Here is a 25,329-nt window from a genome sequence, read left to right on the forward strand (position 1 = left end):
AGCAGCTGACCACGTGGAGCCCTGACCAGCTCGATGCAGCAGTGACCATGCTTCCTAGTCAGTATCAATTGTCCCATTCAATCCTCCCACCAACACTGACCTCACTCCTTCTCCACCACCCGGGGACGTAGCCATGCCCCCGCCTGCGAGTGGCCCGTTCTGCCTGCCCACCTTGCTTCTGATTGGCAGAGCAGGAGGTTGCCGTTTCCACCCCAAAAAATTATTACCGTATTTCCTTTATTGCAAGTGCTAAATCAATGGCGCATCTTACAAATCAATGGCACCTTACAATCGAGGAACTACGGTATGTGTTCAACTGCCTGTTAAGACCCCCTACCCTTTAGAAGTCCTGCAGAGGTCATCTGGAGGGTGTTGGAAGTTCATAAAAAATACAGTTGTGTTCAATGGCTTTCCAAGCCCAGGCCTCCGCATTTTAACTCCAAATATCACTAGGACTCAACCCTCTGTGCCCCGGCCCTATTACCGAGTGCCACACCTAGCGCCCGTGTTGAAAGTGGCTGCTTATGCCACCACCCTTCCCAGCAGAGGCTTCTGGGAGTTGTAGTAACGAGCCTCTTCCAACAGCACAGTATTTACAGATAGATGAACCAAGTCCCAGAATGCTATCGCCATATATCTAAATTTTCTCAGGGCCAGGACGACACTAACATACAAAAAAAAAAAAAAGTGTATGAGGGGGGGGGAGCCGTTAGGCAGTACCACTGCTGGAACGCACTCTGCAATAGCAACACCCTCTCTACCATTTTAAAACAGTCGTAACTCAAGATAAAGTTTATTAGGTTTCCAATGCAGGCTTCGGAGCCCAACTACGGAACAAACCCAACGTGCCAATGCTCGTTACCTCACGCCACAGGCCCAAAGATGCGCTGAACACGACTGCAAGCAGCAGCCGTCTTTAATAAACAAAAAATATATATATTCTACATTTCCCCCCCCCCCCTGCATGTTACTCCAGTACAGAAAACGGCTGAACGACAATTGGGTTCACAAAAAAAAAAAATTAAAAAAAAACCTGAAGATGAATGCAATTAATGCGTAAAAAATAAATATATTTTAATAGCTACACAGGACACCAGTTATTCCATTTTACACACACAAAAAAAAAATAATATATAAATATATACACATTGTGTGGTTGTGAAACGAGGTGTTCCTTAATATTTTGCTAGAACATTTGAATTTGTTGACGCTCATCTTGCCGCACTGCCCGAAAAAGACTAAAAAAAAAACCCCACCTGTTTTCTACGGGACGAGACAAACCGGATTAGAAAAATCTCGACACTTTTTATACGGAATTCCAGTACATATAGAGATGGCCGCGCGACTGGCATTAAAAATAAAAAACCCTTAATGTGAAGCCCAATTTTAGTCCCGGTGATGTCAGCAGAGGGGACAATGACATCACACGATGCCAGGGAGTGACCTAATGCCGGTCACGTTTAATGGGATAAATGCGCAGTCCCACGCCGCAGAAAAGTGAGCCAGAGTATGTGTCATCTATATATTCAGTAACATTTTCAGGAGAAATGTCATTTTAAAATGCAATTTACCTTTTTAAAACAAGAACTTCCCCTCCCCGGCACTGAAATTGGGGTACAACATGCAATGCTTGTCCTGAAAACTTCAGATTTACCTCTCTACACCCATCAAATACTCAACAGTAAAACAATTTAGGCGTTTGAAAAAAAATATGCAATATAAAAGTTTTAAACAAAAAGGAATGAACACGAAAAAAAAAAAAAAAAAAAAAGGATATATATATTTTTTTTTGGCCCGTATGGCGCGAGTGCCGCCATCTTGCAAACTCTCACCATCACTTGATGCGGATTCCCCCGCACGTGAAAATTTATTTTTTTAATTGGTGAATTATTTCTTCACCCTGCTGCATAAGGTTTCTTGTTTGATGCCTCTGGTATACTCCCTGCACAGCGATTATTTAAAACAAAAAAAATGAACCCATAAACCAAAAATTTAAATGGCCGCTAAACCCCTCTCACTTTGAGAACTATCAGACTTGATAAAAGTTTTATGAGAGGAGCCCCGCTCAGTTTCTGCGATAAGTCTCTCTGAAGTCTGCATGGAAACCAGCGCTGTGCTTCCCGGCCCAGTGGAGTGTAAGGTTGAATAAGCAGCAGAGGTTGCAGTATGGACACTCTGCTCCAGTTCTGGTTTGGTCACCGTCACCGCAGGTGGGAACCCCGGCGCAGTCCTTTAGGCGGGCAGGACTCTCTCCAGCACCTCGCGGGAAGCGGGCGGGAGGCGCTCGGGGAAGCGGATCTCGAACTCCACCATGAGGTCCCCGCGCTGATCGGGGGATTTGGGGAGGGGGAGGCCCTCTCCGGCGATCCGCCGCTTGGTCCCTGGGCGGACGATGTCTTTCAAGGTGAGGGGGAGGGTGCGACCGTCCATGGTGGGGATGTTGACGGAGCAGCCGCAGAGAGCCTGTTGGGAAGAGGATTAGTATGCAGCAGTATATTATTATCACCAAGTGATCCACACAATATCACTCACGACCATCACCACGCAGGTTAGTAGCAAAATAAGTGTATTACAGTCCACATTATCCAACGTTCTCGGTCCCCTCAAAAGTGGCAACGTTGTCCTGATGAAGCTCCTTTGAGGGGACCGAAACGTTGGATAATGTGGACTCCAATATGCCTACTTTTATACCAATTACCTGCGTGGTGCTGTGTTGCTTTGTCCGATCCATACTTGTGACTTCTGTCCTGGGTAATGTATTTGTTAATTAATTCATTTGATAAGTGTGCACGGCAAAAGGAAACCAGTAACTTTATTTTAGGAGCGTCATGTATTCATGTGTACACAACACACACACACACACACACACACACACACACACACACACACACACACACACACACACACACACACACACACACACACACACACACACACACACACACCTCTACATCTCACCTCTCGGAGGCTGATCTTGGCCGGGTATATCACGTCAGACGCCTCCCTCCTGAACACGGGGTGGGGTTTGTCCTTCAGCACGAAGACGATGTCTGCGGGGATGTTGGTGGGCGTCTCGTCGCCCTCTCGGGGGAAGGTGATCTTGGTGCCCTCCTTCCAGCCTTTCTTCACCTGGATGGTGAGGATCTTGTCTTCGCAGCGCACGCTGCGCCCGTCTGGGCACAGCCTCTGGTGGGAGATCTTCATCTTCTTGGTGCAGCCGGTAAGCACTTCCTCCAGCGAGACCGCCAGCTCCCGCACGACCGGGGGGTCCTGCTTCCTGGAACGGGGATCCTGCCGGTGAGGAACAGCCCGGGGGAAGCCACCCATGTTGCCAAAGCCCCCCATGCCGAAGCTTGCGAAGGGGTCTTCTGTGTCCATGTCATCCTCGCCACGGCTGAAGAAGTTGTCAAAGGGGTTGCGCCCCCCAAAGAACTCTGTAAACATGGCGTGGGGATCCCCGTGGAAGCTGTAGCTGAATGACTGGCCATTGGGGCCACCGCCGCCACCTCCGCCTCCTGGGCTGCCCTTCAGACCTGGGGGGGGGGGGGGAAGAGACAGGGAGGGGAGAAGATACATCACTGGTGGGCAATAGGCAGACTGCAGGGACCTTCCCTTGCAGCCCCCAATCGCTTCTCTCAATCTCCAATTGTGCAGTTGGGGGGGGGGGCGGAGGGGAAGGGGGCCCGGTTGGCGTTCCAAAATGCAAGTTAAGTCCCACCTTCCGGTAATCACCACATGGGTGTGTCCCCCAACAGCGCTGTGTAGGGCCAGTAGCCCTGAACGGACCCCGCATTGCAGACAGGCCAGGGGAGGGGGAGAAGAGGCAGGGTAAGAATGGTGTTGGTGAGGAGGCAGAGGAGTTAAAAAAGGAGGAGTGGAGAAGGCGAAGGCTTGTACAGAGGGGAGACAAGTCAGCAGCCCAGGCAGGGAGCGGTACAGGAGTGAGAGAGCAGGAAGAGAGCACAGTGTTGGACGGCAGAGATGAAACATGTCCTGATTTGCAGGAATACCAACAGCTCAGACAGGACAGAGCCTGCAAACCCTGCAGAGCATTGTGTGTGTACCGAGACGCGACTAAACACGACACAGAGCTTCGCTCTAATAAAGGAGAAACCCAGACAGTCGCTCTGTAAGCACAATGCAGAGCGTCGCGTCACTCGGCAGTCTCCCAGCAGAGCATCGCACACAAAAATGGCAAAAACCACGTTGCCAACGGCCAGAGACTTATAGGAGCAATTAAATGAGAACGTCTAGAACCGGTTACACATTGCTGCCACGTCCTCACTGGCGCCTTCAACTCCCCATCGCTGTGGGAGTTGGTGGCACGAAAGGTATTCAAATGAGAACAAACAAAGGCTTTGTCCTCCACCATTAATAAAGAACATTTATTTCATATTGTGCTCTTCTCCCAATGGGACGCAAAGTGCTTCACCATTACAATATAGCGCGCGGGACGCAGCATTGCACACAGGATTCTTACAGGCGCAGTCTCTTCCTACCATTCATTTGCGTGTGTGCATCTCTCTAACAAGCTCTCATATACACGCACCTTCCTCCCCACACTTTGGGGGTGCCTGCCATGACCTGCCCCAGCTGCCCTCTCTTCCCAGGAGCAGAGGGAGTGGGGACATTAGCTGCCACGGATCACGAGTTCTCCCGGTCAGTGGCTCAATGACTGCGCGCTGAAAAAAACTCCGAAGCACAGGGGGTCCCGGGGGGCGAAAATTAACACCGTTCAGCTCCGGAGACCCCCTGCGTCAATCCGGTATCTAGACATGGACAGAGAGACGGTCCTACTCTCGGATGCAACATCCTTGCCCGTGACCCAGGGAGAAAAAGGCAGAAAAAAGGTACAAACCTCTTATATTACTCTCTCCACCCCACATCCTATATATGAGAACTTAAGGGTGTATATCATCTTGCCCACCACTACGTTAAGATCTCTCCGTACTCGGCCACCTAAGGTCTGTACACTCCCTATAAGACTATAAACGTTACACAGTGCTAGAGATAGTGATATATACGTACCCTCTTCTCCGTATTTGTCGAATATCTCCCGCTTCTTGGGGTCGCTCAGAACATCGTAGGCCTCGGCGATCTCTTTGAAGCGGTCCTCCGCTCCGGGGTCCTTGTTCTTGTCGGGGTGATATTTCAGCGCTTGCTTTCGGTACGCCTTCTTAATATCCTCCTCCGCCGCCCCCCGCGCCAGGCCCAAGACCTTGTAGTAATCCTTCCCCATGCTGCTGGGCTGTGCAAGTAAATATGGAGATATGTAAGACACGCGAGATGCCTCGGTCCCCGCACGCCACACCGCAGAGAGACAGTTATGAGTGTGCAAGGATAGAGATAGTTATAGAGAAGGACTGCAGAGGGTACCCGAAACATAGAGTCAATAAGATACTTTTTGGTGTGCATATTTTTATCTTTTTACATACAGTACTTGTGTGGTACTTTGATAGTAGCACCCATTCTGGTACACACACACACACACACACACAATTATTCATATTTACATTGTGCTGTAGATCTGCATATCATTTTTAGCACTGTATGTATTCTGAGATTACATATGATATATCACACAATAAATACAGTGCTAAACAGGTATGCAGATCTACAGCACACTAAATGTAAACACAAACACACTAAATACTTGTTACATCCATACATGCACATATTTACCAATCTGCAGATCTATATGTAAAAAAAGCAGCAAGCACTCCAATATAGATATCCAGAAAGGCCTGGTACTAGTCCCATAAATAATGTAAAGAGCACGTTACCAGCCAGCAGGGCAGCAAAGAGAGACACTGTTTTGCTGACTTACCTCTGAGTGCTGCCTCTCTCTTTGCTGTTTTGCAGGATGGTAACGTACATATATATATATATATATATATATATATATATATATATATATATATATATATATATATATATATATATATATATATATACACACACACATACACACACACACACACACACACACACTTCCTCCCTGTATACACTACACATACATATTTTATACAGATACACATTTACATTCAAACATAATTTTTATATATAAAGGCCAATGTTTTCACTAGCTGCATGCTCCCCACACGGAGCACTGTGAATATATATATATATATATATAGAGACATAATATTATATATATATATACACACATACACAGCTATATACCACATATTATATACTTACCATTAGTGACCCCCTTGGCCTCCTGCTGTATCCGCACTGACTGCAGCCCCGCTGTACGTATCCCTCCTCTGTATACAGCACTGTATCCCTCTGTGTTACCTGTATTCACCTCTCTGTAGCGCCCTGTGCGTACCTCTATATACAGCACTATATACTCCTCTGTATTACCCTCTCTGTAGCGCCCTGTGCGTCCCTGTGTATACAGCACTATATACCACCCCCTGTATTCCTCTCTGTAGCGCCCTGTGCGTACCTCAGTACACGGCGCCTCCCCGGACCCCGCCTCCGGCGCACTTAGAACCTTCCAGATCTTTCTTCCGCCCTCCGGAAACGTGGAGAACCCGCCCCCTTTCCTTCCCAGCCAATCGCAGCTTGGGCACCGCCTCCCAGAGAGGATGTTGACCAATCAGGTGCCAGAGCTGGAGGTAGAGCGACCAATCAAGATTCGGCAACCCGCCGACCAATGGCAGTGCTCGGGAGTGCCCGGGACACGTCTGCAGACCCGCCGGTTGGTTGGCGAGCGGGGGGGAGCCCCGCCCTGCTGTCAGACAGGACCCCGCCCACTAACTGCCAAATGTGCGCTCCTGCCAGAACCAAGCCTCCGTTCCTTTACGTCACGTGCGCATGCGCACATGAAGCAAGGAGCAGGTCTGGCAGAGAAGCAACTAGTCGCCATCTTGGATGTGGGCAAGCATAGCAGAGATATTTGCCACTGAACTGATTTGATGGATATCATCAAAAGCCTCATATATAACCCACACCCCTCATATATAGCCCACACACCTCATATATATAGGCCACACGCCTCATATATAGCCCACACGCCTCATATATAGCCCACACGCCTCATATATATAGCCCACACGCCTCATATATATAGCCCACACGCCTCATATATAGCCCACACGCCTCATATATATAGCCCACACGCCTCATATATATAGCCCACACGCCTCATATATATAGCCCACACGCCTCATATATATAGCCCACACGCCTCATATATATAGCCCACACGCCTCATATATAGCCCACACGCCTCATATATATAGCCCACACGCCTCATATATATAGCCCACACGCCTCATATATATAGCCCACACGCCTCATATATATAGCCCACACGCCTCATATATAACCCACACCTCTCATATATAACCCACGCACCTCATATATAGCCCACACACCTCATATATATAGCCCACATACCTCATATATATATATAGCCCACACACCTCATATATATAGCTCACACACCTCATATATATAGCCCACGCCCCTCATATATAGCCCACACACCTCATATATAGCCCACGCCCCTCCTATATAGCCCACGCGCCTCATATATAACCCACGCGCCTCATATATAACCCACGCACGTCTTGAATAACCCACGCGCCTCATATATAACCACGCGCCTCATATATAACCCACGCGCCTCATATATAACCCACGCGCCTCATATATAACCCACGCGCCTCATATATAACCCACGCGCCTCATATATAACCCACACTCCTCATATATAACCCACACCCCTCACATATAACCCAAGCGCCTCATATATAACCCACACCCCTCATATATAACCCACGCCCCTCATATATAACCCACGCCCCTCATATATAACCCACGCCCCTCAAATATAACCCACGCCCCTCACATATAACCCACGCCCCTCACATATAACCCACGCCCCTCACATATAACCCATGCGCCTCACATATAACCCACACCCCTCATATATAACCCACGCCCCTCATATATAACCCACGCACCTCATATAACCCACACCCCTCATATATAACCCACGCACCTCATATATAGCCCACACCCGCCATATTTAACCAACACACCTCGTATATAACCCACGCACCTCATATATATAACCCATACCACTCATATTTAACCCACGCACCTCATATGTAACCCACGCACCTCATATATAACCCACGCCCCTCATATATACCCCACACCCAGGGCCGCAGACAGATTTACCGGGGCCCAGGATTAGAGTTACGTCCGCCCCCTCGCCCCCGTCTACTTCCCACCCTCTTCCCATGTATTTCTCTCCCCTCCGTCTCACTCCCTTTTCCTCACCCACCCCCCCTCCCACCCCGCATGTATATCACTCCCCTGCGTCTCACTCTCAGGCCGTGCTGAGGATTCCGGCGTCGTGACTTGCGCACGCACGTCAGGGACTCTTCCATTGTAGTCTATGGAAGGTAGCGTGGTGGTCGCGGCACCTGGCGTCGCTGTGCCGCGTCGACGCGGCTGCAGCTTGGGGATACAAGTGATTTTGAGATCAGAGGCTGCAGTCGCGTGACGTCAGCGCCTCGTGAGCTGTTTCAGCCAATGAGGGCGAACCAGCTCCGTGACGCGTCCGCCGCGCCCCCCATGGCCTCCCTAATCTTCTCCTGAAGCTCAGCAGGAGGGATATTCACACATCGCGCGGGAGACGGCCGCGCGCACTCTCCATCGCGACGCCGGCACCCTGAGCGCGGCCTTACTCCCTCTTTTCCTCACTCCCTCCCCCCCTCTCCTCTCACTCGCCCCACCTATCAATTCTCCGCTCTCACTCAATCCCCCCCCCAATAAACAGTAAGAAGGCCCCCAGGGGGGTGACTGCCTGGAAGGGGGCTAGGGGCGGGGGTGACTGCCCGGGAAGGAGGACGGTGACTGCCGAGGGGCCCGGCTGCAAGACGAAGCAGTTGCCGGCAGGCCCCGGCTCTCCCCGCCTGCAGGCCTCTTCCTCTATGGCTCAGGCCATAGAGGGGTCCAGCCGCGCTCCTGCGCGCTGACGCTGAGGTTCGCCTGCTCGGTCAGGAGCGATTCCATGGACTGGCAGGCGAGCCTCAGCGTGCGCGATCGGAAGGCGGGGCAGTGACGTCGCTGGGCCAATAGCCCACGAAGCGCCAACGTCAACGTCGTCGACGTCATGACGCTGCTTCGTGCTGATTGGGTGTTTTCAGCCGACAGCGCGCTGAGCAACAGTTTCGGCTGTCGGCTGAAAATCCCTGCGCCTCAGCACGCCTGCGGACGCTCGCGGGAGCCACCTCTAAAGACATCCTCATTGAGGATGACGGGGCTCAGCGCGGCTCCCCCCTCTATGGACCCAGGCTATCCCTGTCCCACGCTGGACTCTTTGACTTCAGCGTGTGCCTGCCCGCCTACGCATGGCGCCACGCGCTGGAACCTGGGCCGAGCTCACCTACGGCGCACCGACATCAGAGAGGCCCGTCGTGTTCATGACTTAGAGGGCCCGGCGTGGGACAGAGGAAGAGGCCTGCAGGTGGGGAGAGCCAGGGCCCGCAGGCAATTGCTTTGTCCGGCCACTGGGCTCCCCACCGCCACCGGGCCAGAGACACCAGTACCGTCTGTCCCCCCCTCTCGGCGGCCCTGCCCACACCCCTCATATATAACCCACATCCCTCATATATAACCCACATCCCTCATATATAACCCACACCCCTCATATATAACCCACATCCCTCATATATAACCCACACACCTCATATATAACCCACACACCTCATATATAACCCACATCCCTCATATATAACCCACATCCCTCATATATAACCCACACCCCTCATATATAACCCACACCCCTCATATATAACCCAACACCCCTCATATATAACCCACACATCTCATATATAACCCACACCCCTCATATATAACCCACACACCTCATATATAACCCACACATCTCATATATAACCCACACCCCTCATATATAACCCACACACCTCATATACACCCTCATCCCTCATATATAACCCACACATCTCATATATAACCCACACCCCTCATATATAACCCACACACCTCATATATAACCCACATATCTCATATATAACCCACACCCCTCATATATAACCCACACCCCTCATATATAACCCACACCCCTCATATATAACCCACACACCTCATATATAACCCACATCCCTCATATATAACCCACATCCCTCATATATAACCCACACCCCTCATATATAACCCACACCCCTCATATATAACCCAACACCCCTCATATATAACCCACACATCTCATATATAACCCACACCCCTCATATATAACCCACACACCTCATATATAACCCACACATCTCATATATAACCCACACCCCTCATATATAACCCACACACCTCATATACACCCTCATCCCTCATATATAACCCACACCCCTCATATATAACCCACACCCCTCATATATAACCCACACCCCTCATATATAACCCGCACCCCTCATATATAACCCGCACCCCTCATATATAACCTGCACCCCTCATATATAACCCACACCCCTCATATATAACCCACACCCCTCATATATAACCCACACACCTCATATATAACCCACATCCCTCATATATAACCCACACACCTCATATACACCCTCATCCCTCATATATAACCCACACCCCTCATATATAACCCACACATCTCATATATAACCCACACACCTCATATATGACCCACACATCTCATATATAACCCACACCCCTCATATATAACCCACACCCCTCATATATAACCCGCACCCCTCATATATAACCCACACCCCTCATATATAACCCACATCCCTCATTTATAACCCACACACCTCATATATAACCCACATCCCTCCTATATAACCCACACCTCATATACACCCTCATCCCTCATATATAACCCACACCCCTCATATATAACCCACACATCTCATATATAACCCACACCCCTCATATATAACCCACACCCCTCATATATAACCCACACATCTCATATATAACCCACACACCTCATATACACCCTCATCCCTCATAAGACCCACAACACCCCTTATAAGAACCCTGCAACTAGGGTTGCCAGGTGGCTTCTCCGAAAATACTGGACACAATGGTGAAAGGTGCGACGCGCGCGAGAATCGTTGGTGGGGAAGAATGTTATTTATAAATGACCTGACTGTTATGTAAATTTTTCCAAATATCACTCCATGTATTCACCAATTTATATTGTGTTTCGTACAAATCTGGGGAGGAGCCTTGGGAGGGGGCGCCCTTCCGAGGATTTTTTTAAAGAAATAGAATATGGAATAGTGCCAATTGGTGCATCCTTTGAGTGAAATTTAGAACAAATGACGTAATGGTCAGATCATTTATAAATAACTGACCTGCAGTCATACTGTTCATGGCGAACAATACTGATCTTAATGCTACTCCCACAAATTCCAAGATTGTTGCACCTCTCCTCATCCTCTCCCTCCCCTTATCCTCTCACCGTCCCACCCCTTATCCTCTCACCATCCCACCCCCTTGTCCTCTCACCCCCATCCCTTTATTCTCTGTCATCCCGCCTCTGTTCATCCACTCTCATCCCCCTTCATCCTCTCTCACCCCCCCTCCCTTCATCCTCTCTCATCCCCCCTCCCTTCATTCTCTCACCCCCTCTTCCTTCATCCTCTCTCACCCCCCCTCCCTTCATCCTCTCTCACCCCCTCTCCCTTCATCCTCTCTCACCCCCTCTCCCTTCATCCTCTCACCCCCCTCCCTTCATCCTCTCTCGCCCCCTCTCCCTTCATCCTCTCACCCCCTCTCCCTTCATCCTCTCACCTCCTCCCTTCATCCTCTCTCACCCCTCCCTTCATCCTCTCACCCCCCCTTTCAACCTCTCACACCACACCCGTTCATCCTTTCTCAACCCCTCCCTTCATCCTCACTCACCCCCTCCCTTTGTCCTCTCACCCCCTCTCCCTTCATCCTCTCACCCCCTCTCCCTTCATGCTCTCATCCCCCTCCCTTCATCCTCTCTCACCCCCTCCCTTCATCCTCTCTCACCACCCTCCTTTCATCCTCTCTCACCACCCTCCCTTCATCCTTTCTCACCCCTCCCTTCATCCTCTCTCACCACCCTCCCTTCATCCTCTCTCACCCCCCCTCCCCTCATCCTCTCACCCCCCATCCTCTCTCACCCCCCTCATCCTCTGAAAGCAGGGGGCTCTTTATTATTATTATTTTTTTCAACGCAAATTTAATTACATTTTTCAAGAAAAAGGGGTGCAAGAAATAAAATAGGAAAGATTAGCGGGGAGTGGGGGTGGGGAGGGGTACAGAATGCATTTAGACAATATCTTAAGATATATAGTTATAGTTTGTAAACTTAAGTATCTGAGGTCGGCATATCATACTTGCATGTACAATGGACGACAGAGAAGCCCAATGCTACATCCAACATGACAGAAATACACAGTAAAATACTTATATATTCTCTTGAAATAGGGTCATTTAGTTTAACCCTTTGGCCAAAGCGTTGTAAGCTTGCGAGCCACGTCAAGGCAGACACCTGTTCGCAAGGCCTAACACTACCAGATAAAATACTAATATACCTCTATTAGGATTAAAATTCTCATTTACCTCTATTAGGAGGGAGAAAGACCACAGTGGGTCTATATCCAGCAGAATGAAAGGACCTGTAAACTAGGGAAGTGGGGAGGGGCGGGCTTAAAACCTGGGAAGGAGGAGCCACCAACCTCCACCAGCTGGAACAGCTGAGAATGGATTAACAAAACACAGAACCCCAGCAAGCTCTTTTTGGGAACCCCTGAGCCCCCACAAACTATATATATATATATATATATATATATATATATATATATATATGTGTCAAAATGGAGTGCTATTGAGCGTGGCATATGTATACAACAGACAACAGAGAAGCCCAATGCTACATCCAACATGACAGAAATACACAGTAAAATACTTATATATTCTCTTGAAATAGGGTCATTTAGTTTAATTTGTCATGGCTCGCAAGCTTACAACGCTTTGGCCAAAGGGTTAAACTAACTGACCCCATTTCAAGAGAATATATAAGTATTTTACTGTGTATTTCTGTCATGTTGGATGTAGCATTGGGCTTCTCTGTTGTCTGTTGTATACATATGCCACGCTCAATAGCACTCCATTTTGACACTTATATACATATATATATTGTGGGGGCTCAGGGGTTCCCAAAAAGAGCTTGCTGGGGTTCTGTGTGTTGCATGTACAATGGCAATATATATTGGCACGTTGGAATAACTTGATTAATATGTTAATGGTGGAGGGTTCAGCAGAGGGCTCTTTATATCATTCCGGGTGTGGGTTGGTATCCCTGGGATCTCCCTCTGGCAGCACATACTTCTTCAGTGCTAGAGAAATCTGTTTCCTGGGATCTCTCTCTGGCAGCACACACTTCTTCAGTGCTAGAGAAATCTGTTTCCTGGGATCTCCCTCTGGCAGCACACACTTCTTCAGTGCTAGAGAAATCTGTTTCCTGGGATCTCTCTCTGGCAGCACACACTTCTTCAGTGCTAGAGAAATCTGTTTCCTGGGATCTCCCTCTGGCAGCACATACTTCTTCAGTGCTAGAGAAATCTGTTTCCTGGGATCTCTCTCTGGCAGCACACACTTCTTCAGTGCTAGAGAAATCTGTTTCCTGGGATCTCTCTGGCAGCACACACTTCACTGCTAGAGAAATCAGTTTCCTGGGATCTCTCTCTGGCAGCACACACTTCTTCAGTGCTAGAGAAATCTGTTTCCTGGGATCTCTCTCTGGCAGCACACACTTCTTCAGTGCTAGAGAAATCTGTTTCCTGGGATCTCTCTCTGGCAGCACAGCCTCTCTGTGCTAGAGAGATCTGTTTCCTGGGATCTCTCTCTGGCAGCACAGCCTCTCTGTGCTAGAGAAATCTGTTTCCTGGGATCTCTCTCTGGCAGCACACACTTCTTCAGTGCTAGAGAAATCTGTTTCCTGGGATCTCCCTCTGGCAGCACACACTTCTTCAGTGCTAGAGAAATCTGTTTCCTGGGATCTCCCTCTGGCAGCACACACTTCTTCAGTGCTAGAGAAATCTGTTTCCTGGGATCTCCCTCTGGCAGCACACACTTCTTCAGTGCTAGAGAGATCTGTTTCCTGGGATCTCTCTCTAGCAGCACAGCCCCTCTGTGCTAGAGAACCCTTTGCAGTTTGTGCAGCACACTTTTAAACCTGCCTGATGAGCCAGGTGGAGACAAGTTAACATACAGTACTAGAGCTGAAATCAACCAGCTCCCTCCTGGACTCCTCAGCTACACACCGGCTTTGTGTGTGCTGCCTTTTTAACCCGGGGAAAGGCTGTGTCTCACAGTCCCTGTTTCCCAGTCCTCTTTACCTTGCCTGTTATCCTGTTTACCCAGGATTGCTTGTATCTGCCCTAATCAACCCCTGTTTGTTATAATTTTCCTTCCTGAGTTCTATCATCCTTTGAGAGAGAAAGAGACAGAGAGCTGTATTATTACCTGGAGTCCCGAGACACAGCAAGTCTAGTGAGGGGAAGGTTTACCCATTTAACTACTGTACTGCTACACTATTTTGTGCTTGAGTCTCCTGTGTGGATAAACAAAAAATTATTTATTTCTATTCTATTGTGATATATATATATATATATATATATATATATATATATATATATATATATATATATATATATATATATATATATATATATATATATATATATCTCATATATCTCATATATCGCCAAGTTGAAGTCATACATCAGGGACACGCTGCATGTCATCGACGCCATCTCCAATATCATCTGGAAAGACACGTATTGTTGAGCTACATGTGATGTATCCTCGCTATACACATGTATACACCATACTAAGGGGGTAAATGCCATTGATCACATTTTACAACTGGATTCAAATTTACATCCAGCACAGAGAGGATTTATTCTATCATGCATTACATTTATACTTGCACATAATTATTTTTTGTTCAATGACACTTCAATATTCACATTATTCATCCAAATACGGTGACTTTTCTAGATTTAGAATTCTCAATAGATGATAACGATGGTATTCGCACAAGAACACACTTTAAGTCAGTAGCGGCCAATAGCTATCTCCAATATATACTAGCAATCATTATAAGAAATGGCTGGACAATGTGCCCAATAGCTATTTTTTTAGAATCAAGAACAGTTTGAATAAATATTGGCAAGTATTATCTTATTACAAGGGAGAGGGAGTGGCTCAGTGAGTAAAGACACTGAGATTGCAGCAGGGGAGCCTGGTTCAATTCCCGGTGTCGGCTCCTTGTGACCTTGGGCAAGTCACTTTATCTCCCTGTGCCTCAGGCACCAAAAACATAGATTGTAAGCTCCACGGGGCAGGGACCTGTGCCTGCAAAATGTCTCTGTAAAGTGCTGCGTATAACTAGCAGCGCTATACAAAAACATGCTGCTATTATTATTATTATTATGATCCAATTCTGAGGGAAAAAAAATATTTAATCCAAGCCGTGTATGATCTTCAAAAAAGCTAAAAAAAAATAAAATCTTAAGGCCTTTATAACATCTAAACTAAATGAATGACTTATGGGTTCTACCACTTTTTAACCTGTAAACCCATCTGGTTACTTTAGATGCATCCCATGCAAGCATCTTACACATGGGTGTGGGACGTTTCCATCATCCACTGATGGGCAGACGTGTGGAGTCAAGGGATTCATACGTTGTAATACACCATACGATATTTATGTGTTCTCTTGTAATTGTGGATTGAAATATGCTGGGCGTACGACACGCCCACTGAGGCCGCGCTTATAGTCACGGCGACATCGCGTCAACACAAGTGTATTGAATCCGTAGCGTGTGCCTATAGTAGAAGCGACGCGACAGCGCGAAGGAGCGTCGGGTTTGGTCGCAATTGCTGGAAGTCAGTGAAAATTGATTTTTCAGCGACCGCAACTTGAAGTCAGCGTGATGAGGGCGAACCGCTCACGGCCACACAAACCCCGCCCCCTCTCCCCCGGTCGCCGTCTCTTGTCTCTTGTCTCTAACGCTATAAGCAAAAATCGCTGCTACAACGGCGAAGGATGACGTCACGCTGTCGCGTCGCCGTAGCGTATAATGTCCAGATCTCATATGCTAAGGAAGACTGAAGGTTTAAAGGCAAATTAGTATCGTGTCTGGCCGCTAGATGGTGTAGTGTCGGCTGAGCTGGTATCACAGCCGACACGTCGTTATAAGTTGCTGCTACATGATGTACGTTTCCAGATACTTTCAGGCACAATCAAATAATGATATATTTAAGGTAAATATGGTAACAAATTTGTTTGGACTTAATCTAGTAGGTATGAAGTACATTTGCTAGAGCACTAATGTATGCCGGCAGACCCGACGTACGTTTCGTCGTATTATAACTGACGACTTCTTACTGGGTAAATGAAGTCCAAACGAATTTGTTACCATATCTACCTTACATATATCATTATTTGATTGTGCCCTAAAGTATCTGGAAGCGTACAGTACCTCATGTAGCAGCAACTTATAACGTTCCCTAAACGGACTGAAGCTCCGTGAACCCACGGAGGCTACACTCTGCAGAACAGCTGTTTCTGCAGAGTCTGAGGCGGCTGCAGGCAGCGTTACATAATAGACACGCAGACGCGTGTCTTAAGGACAGGAATACTCAATATATACACACGCTGCCTCGGTCCATGAAGTATAAGTAATACATCTCCTACCCGAGGACATACTTTACAATCTTATGATACCAGAGTCAATTGATAATTGATTATTGCCATCACTGGAATTAAGCAACAATTAAGTACCATTTATTTGTACAATTTTTTTGTTTTGAGGCCATCATTATTATATATAAACTAATTTGGTCAGTAGTGCACCACATAAGGGATCTTTCCTCTGTTGATCGTATCTCCTCCACACGATTCATCAGTCTCTCTACCTTATGTGATTATCTCCCTGGTAGCACACATCACCAACATTAGCTTGAGCGAGGTTCTCTCTCCCTTGTATAGAGTACAGATACAATAATAATAAAGAACCTCGCTCATCCTAATCATATAGGTGAATATAATGGTGGGTGCAACCTAGGAGGTACTGTAACCAGTAAAAGTGTACTAGAGCAGTACACTAAAGGAGAAATCCTTTATGTGGTGCACACCACACAATGATACACTGCAAGTAAAATGATCGGATTTAATAATGAACTTTTATGTGATACACATATATTGTACCTTAAAATAGGTTAGGTCTAAAGGTTAGGTCTGATATAGAAAAGTCACTTAACCCACTCGCAGGATGTCAGATACTCACGTGGGCCCCTAGGCACTTACACGTGTTGGCCGCCCCCTACATCTCCTTTTGGAATCCCAGCGTCAAATGACGCCGCAGACGTCATCAACGGGACGGCGCGCGGCGTCGCCACGGTAACGCGAAGTCAACAAGACGCCGGGTGACGTCACGTTGATGACGTCCGCCATGTCATTTGACTCTGAGATTCCAAAGGGGTTGGAGGAGGGAGGCGGCAGGACGCATGCAAGTGCATTCCCATTAGGTCCGATAATGGCAAATGCATATGGGGCGGCAATTTTTGCCGCCCCCAAATTTTGCAGTCCTAGGTCCGGGCCTAGTGGGAAACCCGCCACTGCGCGTGGTAATCCATCTGGTTTCCCATGCAAAACCATAGGAAACCAGGAGTAAAGAAAACGGCTGCCACAGGACAATGTCACCTCAATTCAGATTGATCCGTAGTTTATTAAGCTTGTCCGTGCCGGGACATCAAGTATCAAACACAATGTTTCATGGAGGACACCACACCCACCCTTCGTCAGCTGTAAGGAGAAGCTCATCAGTGACATTTCCTTATATACCTACAAGGCTAACCCTTTCACTGTGACCGTTCAGGATCACATACATTGATATAAACCAAGAGATAGTATGTATACACTTGATATAATTCTATATGTTTTATGCATCAGTGCAACATTTATACAAAATACATTTAAAACCTAGTAATAGGGTAAGTACAATTCATATGAATATATGCAGTGGACAAAGAATTGAATCAAGGAAAAGTGCGGCCATTTTAAATGCCCAATTGTAGAAAAATACATAGAGACAAATGACTTTAAATCCCTATATAATGTATTCAAGTAAGTATAAATACCTTTTCTCATGATAAAATTCCTAATATAAACCCTTGATGAAGGAAATAACATATTAGTAAAAAAAAAAACAACCATACAAATGATCATTTATCTTCAGTAAATGTATCTATCCTTAGTTAACATCCTATTCACATATATAAATAAATGTTATAGAGATGTTTTAAAAAGAGCACTGGGACAAAGGGTACAATTAACTTATTTCAGTTATTAAAGGTATTTCCATGTTTATAATAATGTGGCAGCAGCAAAAAAATGGATTCATGCTATATTCTTTAATGTATTTACCATTTTTTATTTCAGAAAACATTTGCAATTTTCTCCTTTATTTAAACCTTTTGGAGATACTGCATCGAATAGGATTATCCAGTGGAATTCTCTCTGTGGGAAGGTTTTTTCTTTATTACCTCTATCTGGTAAAGATACATGTTCTTGGATCATCCATTGTAGTTGTGCCACGTCTGGCCAAATAAAAATGTTTTCCAATTGGTGACAATTTCTTTTTTCCATTCTCTGCATCAGTGGTTTTCTGGTTAAGGAACCCTATGTGAAATTCTGAGGAACCCCAACCCTCTCTAATAGTGAGTCTGAGATCAGATGCATTGTAAGGAACCCCAACCCTCTCTAATAGTGCGCCTGAGATCAGATGCATTGTAAGGAGCCCCGAACCTCTCTAATAGCGTGTCTGAGATCAGATGCATTGTAGGGAACCCCGACCCTCTCTAATAGTGAGTCTGAGATCAAATGCATTGTAAGGAGCCCCAACCCTCTCTAATAGTGAGTCTGAGATCAGATGCATTGTAAGGAACCCCGACCCTCTCTAATAGTGAGACTGAGATCAAATGCATTGTAAGGAACCCCAACCCTCTCTAATAGCGCGTCTGAGATCAGATGCATTGTAAGGTACCCCGACCCTCTCTAATAGTGAGTCTGAGATCAAATGCATTGTAAGGAACCCCAACCCTCTCTAGTAGCGCATCTGAGATCAGATGCATTCTAAGGAGTCCCAACCCTCTCTAATAGTGCGTCTGAGATCAAATGCATTGTAAGGAACCCCAACCCTCTCTAGTAGCGCATCTGAGATCAAATGCATTGTAAGGAACCCCAACCCTCTCTAGTAGCGCATCTGAGATCAGATGCATTGTAAGGAACCCCAACCCTCTCTAATAGTGAGTCTGAGATCAGATGCATTGTAAGTAACCCCAACCCTCTCTAATAGCGCGTCTGAGATCAGATACATTGTAAGGAACCCCAACCCTCTCTAATAGCGTGTCTGAGATTAGATGGAGCACTTTTTGTGGTTCACACCGATAACAATCCTCTCACCTACAGCCTCTCTTCGGCCAAGTTGTATGCCATGGGACACAGATGGTTAGCTGCTCTTGCTACTTACAATTTTAAAATATACTGGACACCTAACAAGCTCCTATTGAACCCCCGAAATAACCACAACATATATATAAGCATATGAGTGTCACAGAGGAGTGCTACTGAACATGGCAATATATATTTAAAACCAGAGACAGAACATAAAACACAGACAGAGCTCAGTTTTAGCACATCCAGTGATACTCATACACGGTACAGTGCCTAAATATATATGTATAAATCTCTATTAAGTAAAATGGTCTTTTAGTTTAACATTTTTGGCCAAAATTGTTGTAAGCCCCTGAGCCAACTGTACGGCAGACCACAATTCAGGGGTCCCTAACGCTAATATAAATTCTTAATGTGATAACAGGAAGATTGATTTATAGTAAATCTGTCAATATTAGTTGTAAAGTTCTAAGTCTGATTGAAGCCTTTATTAACCTGTACATTACCAGGAAAAGCACTCTGTATTAGAGTTGTCACAACCATCCTGCAAGCAAACAAGTTCCCCTGTGTGGAAGATGCTATGGAGTGAGCCCTTAACCATTTAAATGTGGGAGGGGTGAGCTTCAATTAAGTAGGAGGTTGCCACCCTCCAATCAGCCAAGACTAGCTGAAACACAATTGTGAAATATACTGGACACCTAACAAGCTCCTATTGAACCCCCAAAATAACCACAACATATATATAAGCATATGAGTGTCACAGAGGAGTGCTACTGAGCATGGCAATATATATTTAAAACCAGAGACAGAACATAAAACACAGACAGAGCTCAGTTTTAGCACATCCAGTGATACTCATACATGGTACAGTGCCTAAATATATATGTATAAATATCTATTAAGTAAAATGGTCTTTTTAGAATGATTTATAGTAAATTTAGGCACTGTACCGTGTATGAGTATCACTGGATGTGCTAAAACTGAGCTCTGTTTGTGTTTTATGTTCTGTCTCTGGTTTTATATATATATTGCCATGCTCAGTAGCACTCCTCTGTGACACTCATATGCTTATATATATGTTGTGGTTATTTTGGGGGTTCAATAGGAGCTTGTTAGGTGTCCAGTATATTTCACAATTGTGTTTCAGCTAGTCTTGGCTGATTGGAGGGTGGCAACCTCCTACTTAATTGAAGCTCACCCCCTCCCACATTTAAATGGTTAAGGGCTCACTCCATAGCATCTTCCACACAGGGGAACTTGTTTGCTTGCAGGATGGTTGTGACAACTCTAATACAGAGTGCTTTTCCTGGTAATGTACAGGTTAATAAAGGCTTCAATCAGACTTAGAACTTTGCACCTAATATTGACAGATTTACTATAAATCATTCTTCCTGTTATTACACAGGTTATTAAGAATTTATATTAGCGTTAGGGACCCCTGAATTGTGGTCTGCCGTGCAGTTGGCTCAGGGGCTTACAACAATTTTGGCCAAAAATGTTAAACTAAAAGACCATTTTACTTAATAGAGATTTATACATATATATTTAGGCACTGTACCGTGTATGAGTATCACTGGATGTGCTAAAACTGAGCTCTGTCTGTGTTTTATGTTCTGTCTTGATTTAAATACTTACAATTTTAGTTTGAAATATTGACCTGGGAGGCAGAACATGGATGCTGATACATTGTTCCAGATTCCCCGCGATGCCGGTCAAAATGATGGCAGGTGGGAGGAAATCCGGGCACCAGGAGTGTGGGCTATGTTTCAGAAGATTGAACTCCCTCGTGTGGTGACTTCTGCCAACATTGAAAGGATAGGGGATATGTTGGAGATATCTCCAAATGCTATACCCACAGTATATACAGATGGAGTAGCATTTAGGTGCATTTTGGGCGCAAGGAAACTGCAGATGAACAGGGCCTGACCACGGCCCGATCTCGGCTTCCCCACGTCCAAAAACTCAGTCCACTAATTTCCCATCAGGATTAACGCAGCGGGGGTCCTATGAGGGATCTGACTGAACATTTAGGATGAATGCTGACAGGAAGTGATATCATCTGGTCCGAAGCCACCACAGCCATTTTGCTTCCTGGCAAATCCTGCCCTTACTCCCCTGACAGGAAATCAGCCTCTCTTTGGTTGTCATTGCCAGCAGCTGATTCTGGCCTTTAAAAGGCAGGCAATTGCTACTAGTCTTTGCTTGTGCAAAGTACTGGTTACCTTGTCCTGTCTGAGCTCCCCCTTGCCTTTGTTTTGTCTGCTGCCTGTCTCGACCTCGGAACCGGACCTGACTACCCTTTGCCTGCCGCGACCTCGGAACCGGACCTGTCTACCCTTTGCCTGCCGCCTGCCTCGGAACCGGAACTGACTACCCTTTGCCTGCCTCGACCCCGGAACGTACCTGATTACCCTTGCATCCAAGGCCTTTGATCCCAGGCCAAGGTCGGTGTATTACTCCCTATCTCTGCCCTGCGGGTCCGTATCCTGTTTGCAGTCAGCAACATTACAGGTTCCTGCTTCTGAATGGGACTCCCACTGCGTTAAGTCTGGAAGAGCTGCGTTGGAAGAAGCGATCCCTCTTTCTGCGTCTCCCTGCACAGTTTTCACAGGCGATCACACTGTTTTTATTTTTATTACATATGTAGGATTGAAGCAGGGGGTCTCTAGAGTTGAACCACATTAATTTCAGGTACGGGGACCTCCTGCTTCCCTAAGTACAGGCCGAGGTCCATTTGACTCGATACGCCATGCAACAGTATCTTTATCTGGAGTCCGGTACCCTTAGGGTGTTCTCCCACATCAATATGTGCTCACAGTAGGTAAGGTGTGAGTGTCCCGTGTATGCCACAGATGCCCACAAAAGTATGGGTTAAAATAATATCTTTAATCGATGGCTACATAAAACAAACACAGTGAACCACTCACATTGTGGATAAAAATGATGAATAAGGCTTTTCCGTTTTCTTGCTGCAGGCTGCTCCACTGTCCGCCGCGTCCGGAGTTCAGGGGAAGCAGCAATCGCGAGTCAGGAACTACGGCAGCCGTCAGAGTCCAAAAAGGACAACGCGTTTTGCACTTATTCGTGCTTCGTCAGGTCCATGAGCGTTGTGATGTGCAGGTAGGTTTAAATAGCTGTTTCGGATGACTGATTCTAATCAGGTGTATGCTGAGATTGTTCAATTATGCATCAAAACGGAGTCCGGAGGATTCGTGACCAAAATTCCATCCTTGATACAATATGTTGTGCATACATATAAATCAATATGCATAATAAATAAATAACATGTGTAATACATATAATAAAAATACACAATAAAAATCTTATTGGGGATACATGAGGAGAAAAGACAGTGATATAGCTCAAGAGAGTCCTCTAGTGGGCAAACCGAACCAGCAAAATACTGTGAGTATTCCACAGGTCAATTTATTTATAAAATATTTTACCAGGAAGTAATCTCATTTTCAAGTATGTCCTGGGCACAGAGTTGAGACAAATAGAATACTATACCAACTTACAAGGATAACTTTAAAAAGAACGCCCGAAGTATAATATATATGAAAATATAAAATAAAATAATAAAAAAGATAAATGAAACAAGCAGATGACCATGATGATATGATGTACTCTGAAATTGAAATAAAATACAAAAATGCAAACAGTTAGTACATAATGGTTGCTACTAGAATGTAAATTAAGAGAGGGGGTACGGGTGAACTTAAAATTCATGGCTGAAAATATAAATAAAATGATGGATGATAAGACTCTTAGTGGCTTTCATTTAATACAGTTGGATCACTATGTCGATATCGACATTAAGAACCGCGGGTGACATGGTCTGGAGTGTATAAATCCAGTACGATTCTCGTTGAGCGAGATGTTTCAGTCTGTCACCCCCGCGACAGTTTTGGGGTACTGATTCAATGGCCCTATATACCAAACCAGATGGATCTCTGGAATGGTGCATACAGAAGTGTTTGGACACATTGTGTTTAAGTAGATGTCGTCGAATATTGCCCATGTGTTCCAGTATGCGGACACGCAACGGCCTAGCCGTGCGTTCCACATACTGTAAACCACATGGGCATTCGAGCAGGTACACAACATAGCTGCTCCTGCAATTTATGAAATTAGTGCGAAACGCGTTGTCCTATGAGCATGGACCTTTTTGGACTCTGACGGCTGCCGTAGTTCCTGACTCGCGATTGCTGCTTCCCCTGAACTCCGGACGCGGCGGACAGTGGAGCAGCCTGCAGCAAGAAAACGGAAAAAGCCTTATTCATCGTTTTTATCCACAATGTGAGTGGTTTACCTTGTTTGTTTTATGTAGCCATCGATTAAAGATATTATTTTAACTCATACTTTTCCGGATATCTGTGGCATACACGGGACACTCACACCTGACCTACTACGAGCGCGTGTTGATGTGGGAGAACACCCCAAGGCTACCGGACTCCAGATAAAGATACCGTTGCAGGGTGGTGACTCACACACGGCCGTGTGAGTCAATTATTTATTATTACCATTCCTATCCCCCTGTACCGTCATCACCGCTGCACTGATTGTGAATAGACGTGGAGCACCTTGATTGCATGAAAATCAGTTGTTGGAGTGTCACGGTAGCTTATGACAAGATATAATGAACACCAAATATCTGGGTTGAACTGAACGAGGCTTAGATATAATAAAATATAATTTATTCCTTAAATAAGGTGAACACAGCAATATAGTACAATTAACAGACAAGAAGGTAACACTTACTTAGGGTTGGGGGATGGAGAAGTATCCGCTAGCAATTCTCCAGCAGTCCAGTGACATTCAAGATGGTATCAGTAGCACAACTCCAGCAATCCAGCACAACTAAAAACTGTAGGGTTGACACAGTTTATATACCTGTGCAACCCTATTCTTAACATTGAACACAGCCTATTGGTGAACAATTATCTGTATCCACTCTCTAATGTGGAGACACAGACTAACCCATGCCCTTAGGTAACAATTAGACTGGCAGAGTTTGTTGATTGACTAATACTTAATCCCTAGACATTGGGTAACAATCAAGGCAGTTACTTTTTGATCACCGTGCTTAGGCTACTAAGCCGTCTGCCCTTCATGACCTATTAGCCTAGCAAATGGCGTCTGCATTTTCAGAACAGATCCAAAATAAAATACATATACACTTTAATATCTACACATATTAATAAGTTCCATTCTGGTGGGCTTAGTGGGTCGACCTTTGCCAGTTTTTAATGCCTACAGTGACTCCACATATTGGCCAAATATGAACTCTCTGCGACCTCCAGAATTGGAGATACAGAAATGCACTTTAAAACATTAATATACATGCTTATAATGAAACATGGGAACAGGGGAACATACATTTTCAAGGTATAATAAGGTGCAAACCTCATCCCTGGACCGCAGTCCAGTTAACCCCTTGTCTCTCTGGTGAGGTCAGGGGATGGCCATATGGGGTGCAACCCCTTTAATACCGGGCCACCCCCTTTCTCCCTCTACATGGAGCAGAGAGAGAAAGAAACTGTTTTAAGTGCATTTCTGCATGGCCGTGTAAGTCATTAGTATTTAGCATATATTATATCCCTCTCACTCCACCTCCCAACCACTGAGTTCCCATTCTGCATGCAGCATATTACATCATACTAGCAGCATTTTTTTGACTAGCTATATCTATATAATCGAAAATCTTGTTTGTGAATGTCTGGAGACCATTTGCTTGGTCCGTCTGCCCGCCCACCCTCCCACGGCTCATTGGCCGGTGTGTCTGTCCCCCCCCTGTGTCCCGCCCCCCCACGACTCTCATTGGC

General features: G+C 46.0%; 1 protein-coding gene across 2 annotated transcripts; it reads right to left on the reverse strand.

The window, feature by feature from the left end:
* Window positions 1-1,049: 1,049 nt before the first annotated feature.
* Window positions 1,050-6,552, reverse strand: DNAJB1 (DnaJ heat shock protein family (Hsp40) member B1). Of its 2 annotated transcripts, none has more exons than XM_075577365.1 (4): window positions 6,455-6,552; window positions 5,029-5,248; window positions 2,959-3,533; window positions 1,050-2,463 (listed from the first exon to the last, which is right to left on the reverse strand). In XM_075577365.1, the coding sequence occupies exons 2-4, from the start codon at window positions 5,237-5,239 to the stop codon at window positions 2,233-2,235; spliced, it is 1,017 nt and encodes a 338-aa protein (XP_075433480.1). In that variant the 5' UTR covers window positions 5,240-5,248; window positions 6,455-6,552; the 3' UTR covers window positions 1,050-2,232. The 2 variants fall into 2 exon arrangements, with proteins under 2 accessions (XP_075433480.1, XP_075433479.1); XM_075577364.1 differs by having other exon boundaries at window positions 6,202-6,516.
* Window positions 6,553-25,329: the final 18,777 nt, after the last annotated feature.

This window comes from Ascaphus truei, chromosome 20 (genome assembly GCF_040206685.1).
Source record: "Ascaphus truei isolate aAscTru1 chromosome 20, aAscTru1.hap1, whole genome shotgun sequence".
Lineage (NCBI taxonomy): Eukaryota > Metazoa > Chordata > Amphibia > Anura > Ascaphidae > Ascaphus > Ascaphus truei.

Coding starts and splice junctions, on each gene's coding strand:
- DNAJB1 (XM_075577364.1), bottom strand. Junction 3,534..5,028: donor CGACAAATACGGAGAAGAGG/GTACGTATATAT, acceptor CCCCCCCCCCAG/GTCTGAAGGGCAGCCCAGGA. Junction 2,464..2,958: donor CCAAGATCAGCCTCCGAGAG/GTGAGATGTAGA, acceptor TCTTCCCAACAG/GCTCTCTGCGGCTGCTCCGT.